The following is a 19,523-nucleotide window of genomic DNA, read 5'->3' on the forward strand; positions in this document are numbered from 1 at the left end:
CTAAAAGGCAAACAGATGAGTCTGTGGCCTCAGTCAGACAATTACTGCTGCGTTATCGATCAGATCATCTATTCTTATCTGTTGAATGACAGAGTGGAAGTGATTCAGAGCTAGGTGAAGACGCAAAGCTTCATGGTAGGCAACACCCACCAACTAGTAGGCTAATAGTAGCATGGCCAGCAGATAGTGACCGGTGACATGCTCCAACATGTTTTCTCCAAGTCATAACTTAAACATTCTCAAGGACCTGCATAAAGAATCATTGGATGTCTGGAGTGCTTTTCATATTTCAGTTAGTGACCATCTGATGACATGCTCCCCACTTCACTCCAGTCTGTTCAAAGTTCTCAGTACTGGTCTAAATTGGTCCAAACTGGGCTGACCCGAGCCACTTTCTCTCTGTCCCTGGTGTTAATTTGGGAGCTAATCTAGATGATCTCCACACAATGACAGCCTCACACAGACTCACTCCTATGGCTCCCTGCCCTACTGCCACATCACATTCACAACAGAGACAACACAGATAAGCATCTCCCTATTCAAAACCATAGTCCCCTCCAAATTCGTCACAAAGCTAGGGACCCTGGGACTGAACCCCTTTATCTGACACTGGATCCTGGACTTCCTGGCAGGTCGGACACAGGTGGTAAGAGTAAGTAACAACAACTCTGCCATGCTGACCCTTAACACTGGGTCCCCTCAGGGGTGTGTGCATAGTCACCTGCTATACTCCCTGTTCACCCAGGACTGTGTGCTGACAACGATGAATAAGCCTACAGGGAGGTCAGAGACTTAGCAGTGTGGTGCCAGGACAACCTCTCCCTCAACGTCATTAAGACCAAGGAGCTGATCGTGGACTATAGGAGAAAGAGGTTAGAGCACGCAACCATCTACATCAACTGGGATGTTGTGGAGAAGGTAGAGAGCTTCAAGTTACTTAGTGTCCACATCGCTAAGGACTTAGCATGGTCCACAGTCACGAAGAAGGCACGGCATCACCTCTTCCTCCCCAGTAGGGTGAAAAGATTTGGCATGGGCCCTCGAATCCTCAAAAAGTTCTACAGCTGCACCATCGAGAGCATCTTGACTGGCTGCATCACCGCTTCGTATGGCAAATTCACTGCCCCTGACCGCAAAGCATTACAGAGGGGTGCGGACAGCCCAGTACATCACTGACTGAGCTCCCTGGCATCCAGGACCAATATACCAGGCAATGTCAGAACATTTCTAAAGACTCCAGCCACCCAAGCCATAGACTGTTCACTCTGCTATAGACCGGGAAACAGTACAGAAGCATCGGTTTCAACTTTGATCTTAATATAACACGATAAGCGTTCTATAATTACAATATTAGTTTGTGTTTCTTACATCTGCAAACAGCTAGATGGTATTTTCTTAGCAAGTTAAGCCAAATCGTGTTAGCCACTAATGCTAATCGCTAGTTAGCTGGCTAGCTAATAAAAGTACTGAGTCAGAGCAAACGTAGCTAGCCAAAACAGCCTGACAGCAGTACTGGTGGAGGCCTAAAATCAGCAGGTTGTTTGTGAAACGGTATCTACTAAATCAAAGAGGAATAGGCATAGCATGAATAAAAATGTAATGTAGCCAAAGACTATAGGGTCCTAGGAAACACTGAACTTTGGTTCCTACCCTGTCACAATAAATCATCCATGGCATTTGTATTCGTTCTCATGTCAAACACTGTATTCAAAGTGCCCACTATTATTTATATTCTAACTATAAAATTAAGATAAATTCTATTTCTATGACTCCAAAAGTTCACCCAAGTGTTTGATCTAAATCGCAATTGCAACATTTGGTTAAAAATAAGACCTAGTGTTTTTGCCCATATTGTGGCAGTGTGGAAATTATCTCAAATGAGTGCAGGAAATGCAGAAATTGTTGGAAATGCAGGAAATTATTTAAGGTTGAAGTTGAATTGAACAGTATAAAACAATCGGAATGGAGAAAGACCCATTGAAATCATTTAGAATATATGTGTTGCCACCCTAGGGTCACGCACTATTCATAAAACAAATGTAGAACTTTTATTAATCAAAAACATAAAATATCATCAAATTTAAAAAAAATCCATATATTTTGGCAATATCGCCCCAAAAAAACCTTACATTTTTACTGAACATATTTTGGGAAAATATATATGGTTTTAGATTTTGTTTTTCACTCTTAAAATTACAATTGTTCATAGTGAAATTTTCTGATTTCAAGTCAACGCTTACATTTATTTATTTATTTTTTTAATTTTTGGGGGGGGGGTCTGGAAGAAAACGAATACATTAAGATTTTTAAGTGTAATTCCATGATTAAGTGTAATTCCATGACCCTCCAGCATGACAATGCCACCAGCCATTACTGCCCATTCTGTGCGTGATTTCTTGCAAGACAGGAATGTCAGTGTTCTGCCATGGCCAGCGAAGAGCCTGGATCTCAATTCCATTGAGCACGTCTGGGACCTGTTGGATCGGAAGGTGAGGGCTAGGGCCATTCCCCCCAGAAATTTCCGGGAACTTGCAGGTGCCTTGGTGGAAGAGTGGGGTAACATCTCACAGCAAGAACTAGCAAATCTGGTGCAGTCTATGAGGAGGAGATGCACTGCAGTACTTAATGCAGCTGGTGGCCACACCAGATGCTGACTGTTACTTTGGATTTTGACCCCCCCCCACCCCCCCTTTGTTCATGGACACATTATTCCATTTGTTTGTCACATGTCTGTGGGACCTGTTCAGTTTATGTCTCAGTTGTTCATACAAATATTTACACGTTAAGTTTGCTGAAAATAAACACAGTTGACAGTGAGGACGTTTACATACAGTGAGGATGTTTACATACCACTTTCAGTCTACAACGTCTTCCATTAACCACCTCTTATTGTAGTATTAAGAGTCACACACATCATGCAACACTCACAAATATACATAGTGGCTCAGAGGAGGGCTAAGATGGCATGTTTCCTGCTGTCTCCCGGAAGAGAGAGAGAGCGCGAGAGGAGATATCCCCCCCCCCCACATGAAGACAAGACACTGACAGTGGACTATATATGAGCTACAGTGAGGTTAGAGCAGGCCATTAAAACAAACATTACAAGCTGCCTGCCCTGTCCTGCCTGGCTGTCTGGCAATCATTAATCTATTGGACCGGACAAAGACCGAATGGCCTGGCTCTGCTCATTAGAACAAAGAGGAGTCCTGGCCTATGACACAGTGTTGCTGGCTGCTCTACATGGAGAAAAACTTGCATCACGGAGTTCTTCTTCAGGTGACCTTTTCTTCTTATGCCTTAATTGGTTTTCACAGCACCATTAGCCTACATCATGACTGCCCAAACTTCTTCCTGGAGATCTACTGTCCTGTAGGTTCAGTCCAACCCTAATTTAACACACCTGATTCAGCTAGTTAAGATCTTGTTGAGCAGCTAATTAGTAGAATCAGGTGTGTTAAATGAGGGTTGAACTGAAAACCCACAGGACAGTAAATCTCCAGGAAGAGGGTTGGGCAGCCCTGGTCGACATGGAAGAGGAGTGCCATGTACAAAACAATGACTGCCACTTGTATCAGTCATGGTAAACTAGAAGAAACTACTAAATAGCCCAACCTAACAGCACCGCAATTCACTGTGAGAGGTTATCATCATTATGTCGAACAACATAATTAGGGATGTGAATGTTGTGAAAAAAAACTCCTGGTCCTAATAAAGTGATGCATATCAGTGAAATTGAGAAATCTGCCGGCATAAGAACAATCCAATGTGTCTATTATTGGCTAAGGACAAGTGCTGTGGGTACTTGCAGGGTTTGCAACCAAAAGGATAACGCAATGAAACCTTGCGTTATGAATGGGATCCAACTAAACAGAAAAAAACATCAGCAATATGACTCCATATGCCTTGCATTTGACAATGGTAAAAATCAGGCCACTATGAGCATTACGAGGACGAGAGGGAAAACGGTGGAAGGCATGTTGTCAATTAGCCTAGTACAAACGAGGCAGAACAGTCATTCAGAACAGCCATCTAATACAATAGAGGCAGAACAGTCCTAGTAGGCAGTCATTTTCTCTCTCCTAACACTGACACCCTGGTTGAGTGTGCAGCAAATGTAAATGAGGTTACCACTGAGCTAGGGTTAAACAATATTATGGTAGTTTCAGATATCAAAAATGATTGACAGCCATCATCGATGGTGACGACATTGTGATGTGACAGACGATGAACAGCCTATTTCAACTTGACTGGCACCAAGCAGTAAAGAGCAGAATGCAACAGAACAATGTACTAAGATTTACCAAAGCAGCGCAAAATTTCCAGTCAGAAAATGTGTTCCGTTTTTTCTCTCAATGTCAAATGTCCTGGGCCATATAGTTGGAACCTTTTTTGTGTTTGTTTTGTGGACGCTCAAGTGTCTACTTATTTTTAAAGTCAAATTTTGTATTTTATCTCCACTGGATATGAATAGGACTTCAGTTCTTATGCATTCCGACTTTCTCCAGCCGTGATACTTCATGATCAAACAATACATTAATCTAACGGCGAACTAAGCGCTCTCAGAAAGTTAAGTCGCTTTTCAATAACCTAAACACATAATAGGCAGCTAGCCTAGTGGTTAGAGCGTTGGGCCAGTAACCAAAGGTTTTCTGGAACGAATCCCCGAGCTGACAAGGTAAAAATCTGTTGTTCTGCCCCTGAGCAAGGCACTGTTCCCAGGGCATGTCGATTAAGGCAGCCACCCACACATCTCTGATTCAGAGGGGTTGGGTTAAATGCGGAAGACACATTCCAGTAGAAGGCATTCAGTTGTACAACTGACTAGGTATCCCCTTCCCCATAATAATGTAGAACAAACACCAGAAGGATAGAAAAATCAAATGAGTAGTTTGAACAAACCTTAGTTGAGCAAAGCATAGTCTGCCATACAAGAAATGATGCATGCATCCCTCTTACTTGTCGTTGCACACCAAATGGCCAAAAGCCATTCTAATTAAAATAGCTTATCAAAAGCATTAGGACAAGGTAAAGCTATTTCCCAAATAGGCTATTCTAATAGTGTTTAGTGTCTTAATGTTGCAGCTTTCAAATGGGAACAGTTGTGTAAGTCAGAGTCTATAGGCAATTCTCTATCACAGCTTTATTTTGAATGACAAATATCACATGCAACAAGATGTGAAATTAAGCAAAAAAATATCAAGATGGAAAAATATATGAACAAGTAAAAGCTGAGCAAAGCTTATGAAGCAAAGCTTAGACTATAATAAAAATGACAAAACTAGGCATTTAAAATAGACTCTGGAGTGTCCACTATAAAACATTTAAAAAGTAATAGGTTTTGGCTATATGGCCCAGATCAACAGACATTGAGAGAGGGAAAAAAATCTTAACATTTGCAAGGCCGCGGGCCATACGGAATACCAGGATGAGTACTTGAAGCATGTGCTGACAAGCTTGCAAGTGTCTTCACTGACAAACTATCCTTGACCCGGTCTGTAATACCAACTTGTTCAAAGCAGACCACCATAGTCCCTGTGACCAAGAACATCAAGGTAACCTGCCTAATGACTATCACCCCATAGCAATCACATGTTTTGCCATGAAATTCTTTGAAAGGCTGGTCATGGCTCACAACACCATCATCCTGGTCACCCTGAACCCACTCCAATTCCCATACCGCCCCAACAGAGTCACAGACGACACACTCATTCCACATGCGTTCACCCACCTGGAAAAAAGGAATACCTATGCAAGAACGCTGCTCAGCATTCAACACCATAGTCCCCTCCAAGTTCATCACTTGCTTAGTCCCTTCCTGTACTCCCTGTTCACCCACGACAGCATGACAACACAGGACTCCAACGTCATCATCAAGTTTGCTTGATGACGACGCGACGGTGGTAGGACTGTTCACCGAAGACGAGGCAGCCTATAAAAAAAAAGTGGTCAGAGACCTAGCAGAGTTGTGCCAGGACAACAACCTTTCCCTCAATGTCAGCTAGACAAAGGAGCTGATCGTGGACTATAGGAAACGGAGGGGCGAGCACACATCCATCCACATCGATCGGGCTGTAGTGGAGCCGGAGAGCATCAAGCGTCCACATCACTAAGGTCCAAACTAGAGGTCGACCGATTATGATTTTTCAATGCCGACACCGATAATTGGAGGACCAAAAATGCCGATACCGATTAAATCAGACGATTTTATTTATTTATTTGTAATAATGACAATTACAACAATACTGAATGAACACTTATTTCAACTTAATATAATACATCAATAAAATCAATTTAGCCTCAAGTAAATAATGAAACGTTAAATTTGGTTTAAATAATGCAAAAACAGTGTTGGAGAAGAAAGTAAAAGTGCAATATGTGCTATGTAAGAAAGCTAACGTTTAAGTTCCTTGCTCAGAACATGAGAACATATGAAAGCTGGTGGTTCCTTTTAACATGAGTCTTCAATATTCCCAGGTAAGAAGTTTTAGGTTGTAGTTATTATAGGCAGCGTAGCCTAGTGGTTAGAGCGTTGGACTAGTAACCGGAAGGTTGTGAGTTCAAACCCCCGAGCACAGGCAGTTAACCCACTATTCCCAGGCCGTCATTGAAAATAAGAATGTGTTCTTAACTGACTTGCCTGGTTAAATAAAGGTAAAAATTAAATTAAAATAGGACTATTTCCCTACTGAAAGTAAAGGGGCTGAATAATTTTGCACGCCCAATTTTTTGATTTGTTAAAAAAGTTTGAAATATCCAATAAATGTCGTTCCACTTCATGATTGTGTCCCACTTGTTGTTGATTCTTCACAAAAAAAATACAGTTTTATATCTTTATGTTTGAAGCCTGAAATGTGGCAAAAGGTCGCAAAGTTCAAGGGGGCCGAATACTTTCCCAAGGCACTGTATTTCTGAGAAAAACTAAATGTGGAAAAAGTAAAGCGGTCAGAAGCCTTGACGTTTTCCACATTTTACATTACAGCCTTATTCTAAAATGGATTTAAGAAAACTATTGCCTCAGCAATCTACACACAATACCCCATAATGAACCGGTCTTTGCTTTTTTATACATTTTTGCAAATGTATTTAAAAAACATTTGTCATTATGGGTTATTACGTTATTGATTTTATTTTTATATCCTCATCAATATACACATGCCATTTTGACAACAAATTTTTTTTTATACATTTGCAAAAAGGCGTGTGAATACTCTCTGAAGGCATAGGTACCTCAATTATCTCGTACTCCTGCACATCGACTCTGCTATTCGTTATTCACTATGTATTTATTCCTTGTGTCACTTTCAATTATTTATTTTTTAAATCTTTACTTTCAACTCTTAAGTAAGCATTTCACTGTTAGTCTACACCCGTTTTTTACGAAGCATGTGACAAAAAAAAGTATTTGATTAAAGGCCTACTCTACACAGCCTATTTCCATAGCCTACTATTAGTAATATAGGTTACAACCTACCTATCACGTATAGAATTAGGTAATAAGGCCTGATAAGAGAGGAAGATTAGGCAAAAATGCAAATCAATGAAAAATGATCCAGTTCTGGGGAAATCAGAGTTGTTTGCCTGCAGCCGGGACCTTGATGATTTACAACCCATCACACAGCCAGCTAGGCTTCTTGACTGTCACTTGCAGGTCGGCACACACAGACACACACCTCTTTCGTGCCACAGCTCCAAAAGAAGGAAGGCAAATAAAAAAGATTTGGCTCCAAAATATATTTTGTCATGATTTCTCTAGTTCCGACCTTAGCATGTGAGCTTGTGCTAGCGGTCCTTTTAAGACGTCTTTTTCTGTTTCGTTTTCAACCAAACAAATATTGGCCAATATAGGGCGATACCTTCATATATAAATGTTTTATGGGTACTTAAATCACAATAGGACAAAGTTTGACATGGCCCAACCCTACACTGAGTGAGCATTCATTCCTTCCCGCTGCCTGCGCTGGTTGGTTGTGCTGATTAACTCTGACAGTGGAGCTGCCTGGGCTGTTTAGGCGTGTCACTGACACAGCCAGTCATCATTATCAAACATCATCCTACTGACATCTGTTACAGCAAGCTGTCAAGTACTGAAAAAAACTAGGCCTATACATCTAACCAACATCAATGACCATACTACCCCCATTTGCAGAAAATGTAATTGTATTTATTGTCAAAAACTCCTTGATTATCCTGAGGTGACTAAGGCTAAAAACTCAATACAAGTTCATGTGAAGTTATTAATTATTTAAATAAGGTAAACAGCTGGTTACGAGGCTAATTCACCAAGAAAATCTGCTCATTTGTGAAAAGGGATTTCGGCTGCGAGCTCAAATGCTGCGTTTATTAAAGACTATAATCCACATTATCCTCCTAGATTACACATTCCTCAGAGTACACCATCATGTGACAGGAGTAGCCATCCCTCAGGTCCAATATAGCTATGGCTGGGGAGGTGAGCAGCAGCCCAGGGGTTTCTAACAGTAGCAAAGACCTCCATATGACCACGTCTAGCTGGCTGTAGAATACTCAAAACGATTAAGACAAAGTTGTTGTTGGTCCAAAACCCTGGTTCACTACACTTCTCTACAAAGTTGGTGTACTCTAAACTGATCACAGAGGTACCATATTCCAGAACCTTCACCTAAACTCCGGCTCTAGACAAAGTAAAAAAAGTTTAAGAAAGTTGGTAACCTAAAAGCTGTTCAATTTCAGCTGCAAAGCACATAAAAAAATAATTCCGCACTAATCTCAAACACGGACTTCTAAACGTATTAAAGAGTGAAATTCCATTTACTTTCCCTCACACTCATAGCGCTGCCACTGACCAATGGTCAGTTAAATTCAATTCAATTGTCTTCTAGATAAAGCATGAAAGATTGTCTGCTAGTGTGTAAAGCTTTACATTCAAATCAACAAGTTAACATTACATTATTTAACACAACATAAGTAGCAAGTTTCCGTCCAGTATTGCATCCACCTGCATTATCCTACCTCTATCAGATCAGTAAATGGCTTGTATCAGATCATTTTGGGGCGGCAGGGAAGCCTAGTGGTTAGAGCGTTGGACAAGTAACCGGAAGCTTGCAAGTACAAACCCCCGAGCTGACAAGGTACAAATCTGTCGTTCTGCCCCTGAACAGGCAGTTAAACCCACTGTTCCTAGGCAGTCATTGAAAATAAGAATTTGTTCTTGAAATCTCTTGAAGCTAGGGGGCACTATTTTTATATTTGGAAAAATAATGTTACAAACGCAAACGGCCTATTTCTCAGGACCAGATGCTAGAATATGCATATAATTGACAGCTTAGGATAGAAAACACTAAAGTTTCCAAAACTGTAAAAATATTGTCTGTGAGTATAACAGAACTGATATTGCAGGCGAAAGCCTAAGAAAAATCCAATCAGGAAGTGACTCATGTTTTGAAACCATTGTGTTCCTATGCACCCCTATTGGCCATTGAAAGGGATATCAACCAGATTCCTTTTTCTATGTATTCCCTAAGGTGTCTACAGCATTTTGATGTAGTTTCACACCTTTATGTTGAAGAATGAGCGTAAACGACTACATTGCGTAAGTGGCCAGCTGAGGGCTCTCAAGAGTGATTTTTGCGTAAAAGACAGGTAGTAATTTCTCCTCTTGCTCCTAATGAAAAGCCAATTGTCCCGGTTGATATATTATCGAATAGATATTTGAAAAACACCTTGAGGATTGATTATAAAAAAACATTTGCCATGTTTCTGTCGATATTATGGATATAATTTGGAAACATTTGCGCCGTTGTCGTGACCGCTATTTCCGGTGGATTTCTCAACATAATGTGACCAAAAACGGAGATATTTTGGGTATAAAAATAATCTTTATGGAACAAAAGGAACATTTGCTGTCTAACTGGGAGTCTCGTGAGTGAAAACATCCGAAGCTCAAAGGTAAATTATTAATTTGATTGCTTTTCTGATTTTCGTGACCAAGCTTCCTGCTGCTAGCTGGACATAATGCTATGCTAGGCTATCGATAAACTTACACAAAACGCTTGTCTTGCTTTGGCTGTAAAGCATAATTTCAAAATCTGAGATGACAGGGTGATTAACAAAACGCTAAGCTGTGTTTCACTATATTTCACTGGTGATTTCATGAATATGAATATTTTCTAGTAATATTTTTTGACCGTTGCGCTATGCTAATTAGTGTAGTTGATGACAATTCTCCAGGATCCGGGATGGGTAGTTCCAAGAGGTTTTAACTGACTTGCCTAGTTAAATAAAGGTCCAATTAAAAAAATGTTTTTACAATTAAATGTTCATGAACCCTAAACCACCTTTTCCCTGCAGTAAGACATCAAAGTGCTGAGTGTGTATGGCAATCCAGCCTCTCCTTGTTTCCTCCCATCTGCACTGATTGGAAAGGGTAAAAACAATATTGTGGTAGCAGAAAGTGGTCTGTGCAGCAGACAAGGATGGATCTGTGCGACATCTGTCAAAAGCTGACACAACTGGGGCACTGAGAGTGTGTGTGTGTGCGCACGTAAATATATATATATAAAATCACACACTAAATGCAGTCACTGCAGTCTGAAGTAGTCAAAATTTCACCTCCAGCTGAGCACTGTACTGTCTAGTGTCTAAGGTGGAGGAGGGGCAGATTAGCATACAGCTCTCTCAGACAGTGGGTGCGCACACACACTGTTTTGTCTACCATCTCACCAGCAGTCTGGCATCCCATTCACCCACACACGGTGCTGCCGTGGCGACCTGGATTCCCCCAATCCAAACTAGCTCAACCACCACAGCACAAGTCCTAGCAACCACAGACACACAGCAGGTTGCACCATTCCATTAGGAAGTACCCAATGATGTGAAGTGCATTCAGAAAGTATTCAGACCCCTTGACTTATTCCACTTTGTTGTGTTACAGCCTTATTCTGAAATGTATTAAAAACATTTTTTCCCCTCAAACTACACACAATACCCCATAATGAGAAAGTGAAAACAGGTTAAGAAAAGTTGGCACATTAATTAAAGATAAAACAAATACCTTTACATAAGTATTCAGACCCTTTGCTGAGTCCACCTTTGGTAAATTAAATTGATTGGACATTATTTGGAAAGGCACACAGCAGTTTATATAAGGTCCCACAGTTGACAGTGCATGTCAGAACAAAAACCAAGGCATGGGGTCGAAAGGAATTGTCCGTAGAGCTCCAAGACAGGATTGTGTCGAGGCACGGATCTGGGGAAGGGTACCAAAAAAATGTCTGCAGCATTGAAGGTCCCCAAGAACACAGTAGCCTCCATCGTTCTTAAATGGAAGAAGTTTGGAACCACCAAGACTTTTCCTAGAGCTGGCCGCCAACCATCTCTGCAGCACTCCACCATTCAGGCCATTATGGTAGACCGGCCAGACAGAAGCCATTTCTCAGTAAAAAGGCATATGACAGCCCGCTTGGAGTTTGCCAAAAGGCACCTAATGGACAAGATTCTCTGGACTGATGAAACCAAGACAATGCCAAACATCACACCTGGAGAAAATCTGGCACCATCCCTACGGTGAAGCATTGTGGTGGCGGCAGAATCATGCTGTGGGGATGTTTTTCAGTGGCAGGGACTGGGAGACTCGTCCGGATCGAGGGAAAGATGAGCGGCGCAAAGTACAGAGATCCTTGATGAAAACCTTCTCCAGAGCACTCAGGATCTCAGACTGGGTGAAGGTTAACCTTCAACAGGACAACAACCCTAAGCACACAGCCAAGACAACACAGGAGGGGCTTCGGGACAAGTCTCAATGTCCTTGAATGGCCCAGCCAGAGACCTGAAAATAGCTGTGCAGCAACACTCCCCATCCAACCTGACACAGAGCTTGAGAAGATCTGCAGAGAGGAATGGGAGAAACTCCCCAAATACAGGTGTGCCAAGCTTGTAGCGTCATTACCAAGAAGTCGAGGCTGTAATCGCTTCCAAAGGTGCTTCAATGTATTAAGTAAAGGCTCTGAATACTTATGTAAATGTAATATCATTTTCATTTCATTAATTTAATCCATTTTAGAATAAGGCTGTAACATTTTTTTTTAAATGGGAAAAGTCAAGGGGTCTGAATACTTTCCGAAAGTACTGTATTTTAACCCTGGATTGTCAATGCCATGTATTGGCCATTGAGAGGCTTTGAAACCACCGGTCAGCCATATTGACACTCCCCAGTAGGAATGAACGGAATTCTACAGTATTTCAGTTCAACATTTAAAGGACAAAATTACATGTATTTAAGTATTTGTTGTTGTATTGGGGACAGTAACAAAACAAAAAAAACCTTTAAGGAAAATTATATTGTATATTTTTGTGTGTTTTATTTGATGTTTAGCTCACATTATATCATTTTAAATAATGCATTAAGGTGTCTGAAATAGAATACATGTGGCAAAAACTAAAGTAGACAATTGCGCATTTGTCTTTTTTAATTTTTTTAATATTTTTTTTTTACAAACGGTAGGGGAGTGCCAAAATGGAGGCACGTGGCTTCAACACAGCGCCCCCGATCAGTCATCTAATGTATATATACATAATTGGTAGTACCATGGTTCCCCCGATTCCTCCCTAAAAAGTGCATTCACTGCTACAATGCTAGAATGCAACGTCATGTTCAGAACACTGTGTTTTAAGGCCAACACTGACTAAACATTTCATGGTCTGAATGCCATTCAGCACATCAGAAACAACATTAGGGAACAAACTGTTTGCTGCGGATAAATGAGAAAACATGGGACCATCTCTTTAGTTATATTGTCTGTATCAGCAGGCCTACTACTGTAGTGGATTAGTGGATATGTTTAAGAAATATTGTTCTATACCCCAAAATCAAAATCAAGCAATCAATTGATAATGGCTTAGATTTGGGACTCACCCATCATCGTCTCCGTCCACAGCTTTGAAAAGTCCGGCAGAAGCGGTTAAGGCACTGACCGCGGTGGCGGCAGGGTTACTGTCAGTCCCCAGCCCCGTGCCTATCTCAGAGCCACCCTCCCCAGCCAGCTTGGGCAGGGCCTGTGCCAACAAGGCAGACTGGTGCTGGAAGAGCAGGCGCTGGGCATCCTCCAGCTGGGTGGTGGTGAAGGAGGGCAGGCTGGCATACAGGGCGCTGGCCTGGGCAGCCACAGCCTGGGGCATGCTGACCCTGGGTGGCTGGGACTGGAGTTGAGATTGGGCCAGTCCACTGCTGTTCTGGGGCTGGGGGTCGTTCTGGGGGTTAGAATGAGGCACAATGGAGGCTAGGCAACCCTGGTTAGGGGGGACAGGAAGCTGGGTGGCAAGTCCTTGGGCTTGGCCCAGGAGTGATTGCTGCTGTTGTTGATGTTGGTGGTCCAGGGGGAGAGAGTGTCCTTGTGGCTGCTGCCCAAACCCGGGCACTCCTGGGCCCATCTGAGGCATTAGCCCCGTTCCTGCCGCAGAGGCCTGGAGAGAGGTCTGCTGGGGCTGCTGTTGGAGAAGACCCTGGGGTTGGAGCATGGAGCCAACCACCTGCTGCTGCGGGACTCCCATCTGCCCAGTTCCAGGCAGGGCCTGTGGGAGAACAGGTTGGGGTAGGCCTGCCTGGGGTTGAGGGTAGTCTGGATGCATACCTCCAACCTGGCTCAGCCTGTGCACTGAGGCTGCATGGGAAGTGACAGAAGGCTGCTGGGGAAGAGCATAGCTCATCTGCTGCTGATGCACCCCCACTAGTCCCTGCGCTGAGGCTGGGGCTGGGATAGAGGCTGCCTGGGCGTAGGTGAGCGGCTGTTGGGGCATGGGAGTGGTAGGGTGGCCTAGGGTGGTCTTGAGGCCAGCCATGTTGATTGTGGCAGGCTGATGAGCACTGGCGGGGACTGAGGGAGCCACAGTGGTCAGCAGGTGAGGCTGGGACACCCCCATGGGGAGGCTGGGGTGGGAGGTCTGGAAGGCCTTAGGGGGGTTGGAGTAGTCCTGGTAGTGAGACTGAGACTGAAGTAATGGGGTGCCTCCGGCCTCTCCACTGCCAACGTTATCTGTGTAGTGACTCAGTGTGCTGACTATGCTGTTCACTGAACTTCCACTGATGCCCTCTCTCTCCGACCCCCCTGTCACAATCTCAGGCCCGCACGGTCGCATGCTCTCCACACCCCATCCACTAGGAAGAGAAACTTCAGAGATAGAGGGGGCAGTGGCTGAACCTGGGGTCTCCTTGTCATAGTACTCAGTACATGTCCATCTGCCCTTTTTAAAAGGCTCCGAGCTGGAGTCAAGCTTGACCACTCTGAAACGGGAGCTGGTGGTGGCAGGAGCTAGGGTTGGGGCTGGCTGGGAGGAGGGGACTGAGGCCGAAGCCATGCCAGAGCTCTTTCCTGGCTGGGGCATGGCAGCTCCTCCACCCTGGGTGCCACTGGAGGGCCCCAACACCACAGAGGCAGTGGCAGCAGCAGAATTCATAGTGATGCTCGAGTTCACAGTTCCAGAGCTTTGATTTTGTATCAAATTTATATTGGGGTTGGTGTTGCCAAAGCCACTCCCCATCAAACCTCCAACCCCACCACTGCTACTCATCACACTGGGGGGGAAGCCACCACCACTGCTGCTAGCGCTGGTGCTAACACCCCCCATCACAGGCACATTGGAAGAGATGTACATATCCACAATACTAATATTGCTGGTCAGGGGATTAGCTATGCTAATGGTAGCACCAGCAGTAGAGCCATGCATTCTAGGGAGAGGGACAACTGCTACAGGCTGAGCAGCAACACTGGCAGAACCCACTGAAACATTTTCCAGAATGACCCCCATGGCAGAAGGCATCTTTGAGCCACCACCAACTCCTCCAGACGTGGGGGTTGAGTGGGGGACTGAGGAAGGAGGCTGAGCCAGGGCCTGGTGAGGATGATTATGTTGCCCCTGCTGATGGTGGTAGTGGTGATGATGGTGGTGGTGGTGCACATTCCCGTTAACCATCCCGCCGTGCTGGGGTCCCTGGATTAAGGAGTGGGGGGGCTGGTTGGGGGAGACTGCCCCGGGTGTGACCGCCTCATGGAAGTTATTCAGTGTCTCCTCCGAGGAACTCCTCTCACCCCCAGCCATGTCGTTGGCCTTAGATAGGGAGACATCCAGGATCTCTGAAGAGGAAAGATCCTCCGTATGAGACTCATCCAGATCATCATAGCTCTCGGTGTCTTCTGCTATGCTGTTGTTGGTGCTCACAGAGATCTGGGCTGGGGTCACGCTAGTGATCTGGAAGCCACTTTTCTTCTTCACCTGTGACCCAGAGGACAGAGCCTGGGGCTGTGGCTGGGAGTGCAGGTTCAGGCTGTGGGGAGGGTGCGGAGGCCCGGGGGAGGATGATCCAACAAGGGGTTGAGACTGCATCAGGAGGGGGGATTGGTAGTCTTCAGCGGGGACGTGGCTGTTACTAACAGCCGAACTAGCTGGTGTTGACATGGGGCCACTCCCGGTGCCAGTGTTAATGTTACTAACCCTTCTAGGAAAATTCACCGGGTGCGCCATCTTTCTGACGCTGCCAGAGTCTCCTGCAGAATCAGGATGGTGCATTTTGAAAGATTCCAGGGGGTAGCGGCTAGACTCTGATAGTCTCGTCTAACGTTACAATGTTTTGGGGCCGCCGTTTTGACAAAGATTAGGTCAAAAGACTGATATTTAACAATATAATATCAGCTGACAATAAATAAATCCGTCTTAAATACAAGGTTCGATTATTTAGCTTTTATGGGTATATAAAAGTCCCCTCTCGTGACGGAGAATGCTCGCGTTTGACAGTCGATTGGCAGAAATGCTAACAAGCTAGTTGGCTAACGTCAGCTGATGGGCTTGTTATCCAGTCACATACGCGTATTCTCACACACAAGCCAGCATTTCGTCGTTTAATATCTTATCTCAATAGGTAGCTATCTAAAATAAATAGCTATAACAACACAAAGAGAGTATGCAGTACACATCCAAAGCGAGAGCTGAGATAGAAGTGTAACGTTAGCTCGCTCCATCACTATCCACACACTGTGGAGAGTCGCATTATTTAATTTCTCAGAAGCAAAAAATAAATAAACAAGCAATCCTTCACCGATATAAGGTTATCCTTAGGAGAATATATCCACTTAAATGTCTCGCAAAACAGTTTTAATCCATTCAGACAAGTCTTTGTTATAGTCCAATGTTTGCTGTATCACTCCCTGTTCCAAGAGCCATCTACAGCCAGTCCGCCTTCTTGCACTGTGACTCGAGCTGTCGGAGTGTGACGAGACCGGAGGGGGAGGAGACAACTTGCTAACATGGCGACCGCGCATGCTCAATGACGCCCAGACTAGCCAGACATAAAGCAGTCTGGGGATAAAGAGGGTGGGGGGAGAACAGGGGGGAGACAGACAGGCAACTCGCAAAAACTAGCTTCAGAAGACCTAGAGGAGATCATGTTCCGGAAAATACCGATGGACACAGACGATGGAACTAAATGACTCTTGCAGAATATTCCCATTATCCTTGAGCAACTTTACTGCATACATTTTATGTGGTTAACATAATTTCATATAGGCTTATGAGATGGATAGGGAAATGTGTTATTATCCGTGTCATCATGCCAATCACATTATTTTCATGAACAGTAGACAAGAGTATCAACATGAGGTGAGCAATCACTCAAAGTATATATGTGTTCCATCAGCCATGTATAGTTATGCAGTTATCGTAGGGCCACAGACTTCTGTTTTCCCCTTTAATGTCTGACCAAAAGGAAATGTTTTCGTTTGAACAACACAAACAACAAGATCAGTTGTGTTTTTACTGTGAAACAAAAGGCACGTAGAGAGGTACTGGACTATTCTGCAGACAAAATGGAGCTACCAGACACATGTGTTCACTGCATTGAGGATTATTCTACATGCAGGGCTGCAACCTGTTCTCAGAGCATTTCGTATTATTCTGTACCTAAATCCGTGAAATACTATTTAGTATGATATGTTAAGTTTTGTATTGTATGTATTAATTTGTGGACGTCCATCACCCATTACGTATAATATATTACAAATTTGCAAAAGTACTATGTTACAAATTTTGAAAACGTATCATATGTTACGAATTCTAGCTAGATTGCTAACGTTAGCTAGGCTAGGGGTTAGGTTTAAGGTTAGAGTTAAGTTTAGGAGATAGGTTAAAGCAGAGGTGGGCAACTCCAGTCCTCGGGGGCCTGATTGGTGTCACACTTTTTCTCCATCCCTAGCAAACACAGCTGATTAATCAAATTGCATTCTAAACTGAAGATGATTAGGTGATTATTGGAGTCAGGTGTGTTAGCTGGGGCTGGGGCAAAACTGTGACACCAATCAGGGCCTCAAGGACTGGAATTCCCCACCCCTGGGTTAAAGGGTTAAGGTTAGGGGAAGGCTTAGCTAAAAGGGTTAAGGTTCGCTAACATGTAGTTGCAACGTCGCAAAAAAAGTAATAAGTAATATAAAAGTTGCTAATTAGCTAAAATGCTAAATTAGTCCGTGATGAGACTCACACTTGTAACCATCTCTTGTTTTCTTATATATATATATATATATATATATATATATATATATATATATATATATATATATTAAATGTAACCTTTATTTAACTAGGCAAGTCAGTTAAGAATAAATTCTTATTTACAATGACAGCCTTCCCTGGCCAATGCTGGGCCAATTGTGCGCCGCCCAATGGGACTCCCAACCACGGCCGGATGTGATACAGCTTGGATTCGAACCAGGGACTGTAGTGATGCCTCTTGCACTGAGATGCAGTGCCTTAGGCCGCTACGCCACTCGGGAGCCCAGCGGGAGCTTATATAACAAAACCAAACGTAACATATTCTAATTTGACCATCTCAGATTTACTATGTTACGTCTAGTCTATGAGACCAGGCTGAGGTATTGTGTGTATTGTGTTGGTACTCCACGTCAACAAACCCTCCCATTTCCAGGAAGTGTGTTCTGGTTGTGTGTGTATTTGTGCGTGTGTGTGTGTGCCTCAACCTCCCTGCGTTCCTGTGCTTTCTGCTTTATCAGAACAGACCCACCTGTTGTTGTGAATGTCTTCGTGAATAACAGCAGATAGTCTGATCCCATCTGGATGTGCTTTGTTTGGCCAACCCCTCTGACTATTGTTTCGTCAAGACATTCTCCTCTCCTCCTATTCCCTCTCCTCTCCTCCTCCTATTCTATTTCCTCCTCCTATCCCTAACTCCTTGACTCAGTCACAGCCACCAACTAGTTAATTAAAACACCAGAAGGCCTTTCGGATTGTTACACTGTGAGATGCTTTATGGAGTATATGAGAGAGTTGTCGAGAGAGAGAGATACTGTATGTGTTTGGAGGGGGAGAAGAGAGAGGAAGATTTAAGTGAGTGAATGAAATAATGAGAGAATCAGAGAAATGCGATATGGGGGAGATAGTGAGACAGAGACAAAGAGAGAGAATATGTGCCCATTGTGGGTGACTGGCAGGCAGGCAGGCAGGCAGGCAGGCAGGCAACAGCAGGCTATGACCAAACCGTGCAGACAGACTGTGTCCATCCATACAAATGACGGAGGGAGAGAGAGAGCCAGTGAGAGGCGAGTGCAATGTAAGCGTCTGGTGCAGTCAGCAGCTTTAAATCACACTGGCACTTCACAACAAAACACACAGAGCACTATTGTCCTGCCCTAACAATAATGATCAATGTATACACGTGGCACGGCTTTCATTTTGTATACACTCATTTCTCTGATAGGAATGAAAAAAGGTGTTCCTGTACTATACATGTATGATCTCTCTTTTATTTATTACTCAACATGCAACACAACAGTAGGTCTACTGTAAATTGGGCACCTCTGTAACCCAGGTTTTTAACCTTCACAGGACAGTCAGTCAATCAACACGTTGCTGGACACAATAAATAACACCTCAATGTGTTCAAAGGCAAACCAATAGGCTATACTGCATTTCACAGCTCTTGATATTAGGGAGGCTGTTGTGGATGTAGTTCAGTTCAGCATACTGGTGAACAGAAGAGGAATTTCTGAAACAACAGGGGCTTAGGGTTGGGAGAAGAGCGGGCAATGCCCAGTGATACGGTCTAGAGTGCCGGTCCCAGTCCCTCTGTCTGGACCTTGTGTCCACTCAACCTCCCGTTTATATGTGTGTGTGTGTGTGTGTGTGTGTGTGTGTGTGTGTGTGTGTGTGTGTGTGTGTGTGTGTGTGTGTGTGTGTGTGTGTGTGTGTGTGTGTGTGTGTGTGTGTGTGTGTGTGTGTGTGTGTGTGTGTGTGTGAGTGAGAGAGAGAGAGAGAAAGAGAAAGAGAGAATGGGAACCAATAGCTTATTTGTTGGACAGTCTGCCTACCAGAAAATATGTCTGTTGTACTCAGTACTTTAAATACCCTATGGCCCCGCATATTCATTCATTACTTTTTCTTCTCATGTAGGCTATAGCCCTGGCTAGTGTAGTATATAGAGCCACAGTGCTACAGAATATACTAAAATATTTGATATCTTTTCTTTAGTTGAATAGCACAGGGGCGGACTG

General features: G+C 43.7%; 1 protein-coding gene across 1 annotated transcript in view; it reads right to left on the minus strand.

Annotated features, from left to right (window-relative positions):
• Positions 1-16,229, minus strand: part of LOC124046449 (TSC22 domain family protein 1-like) — an 84,427-nt gene extending 68,198 nt beyond the window's left edge. The window contains exon 1 of the mRNA XM_046366825.1: positions 12,890-16,229. Coding sequence (XP_046222781.1) covers positions 12,890-15,537 — 2,648 coding nt within the window. The 5' untranslated portion in view covers positions 15,538-16,229. The remainder of the gene's footprint in view (positions 1-12,889) is intronic.
• Positions 16,230-19,523: the final 3,294 nt, after the last annotated feature.

Source organism: Oncorhynchus gorbuscha, linkage group LG01 (genome assembly GCF_021184085.1).
Source record: "Oncorhynchus gorbuscha isolate QuinsamMale2020 ecotype Even-year linkage group LG01, OgorEven_v1.0, whole genome shotgun sequence".
NCBI classification, from domain to species: domain Eukaryota; kingdom Metazoa; phylum Chordata; class Actinopteri; order Salmoniformes; family Salmonidae; genus Oncorhynchus; species Oncorhynchus gorbuscha.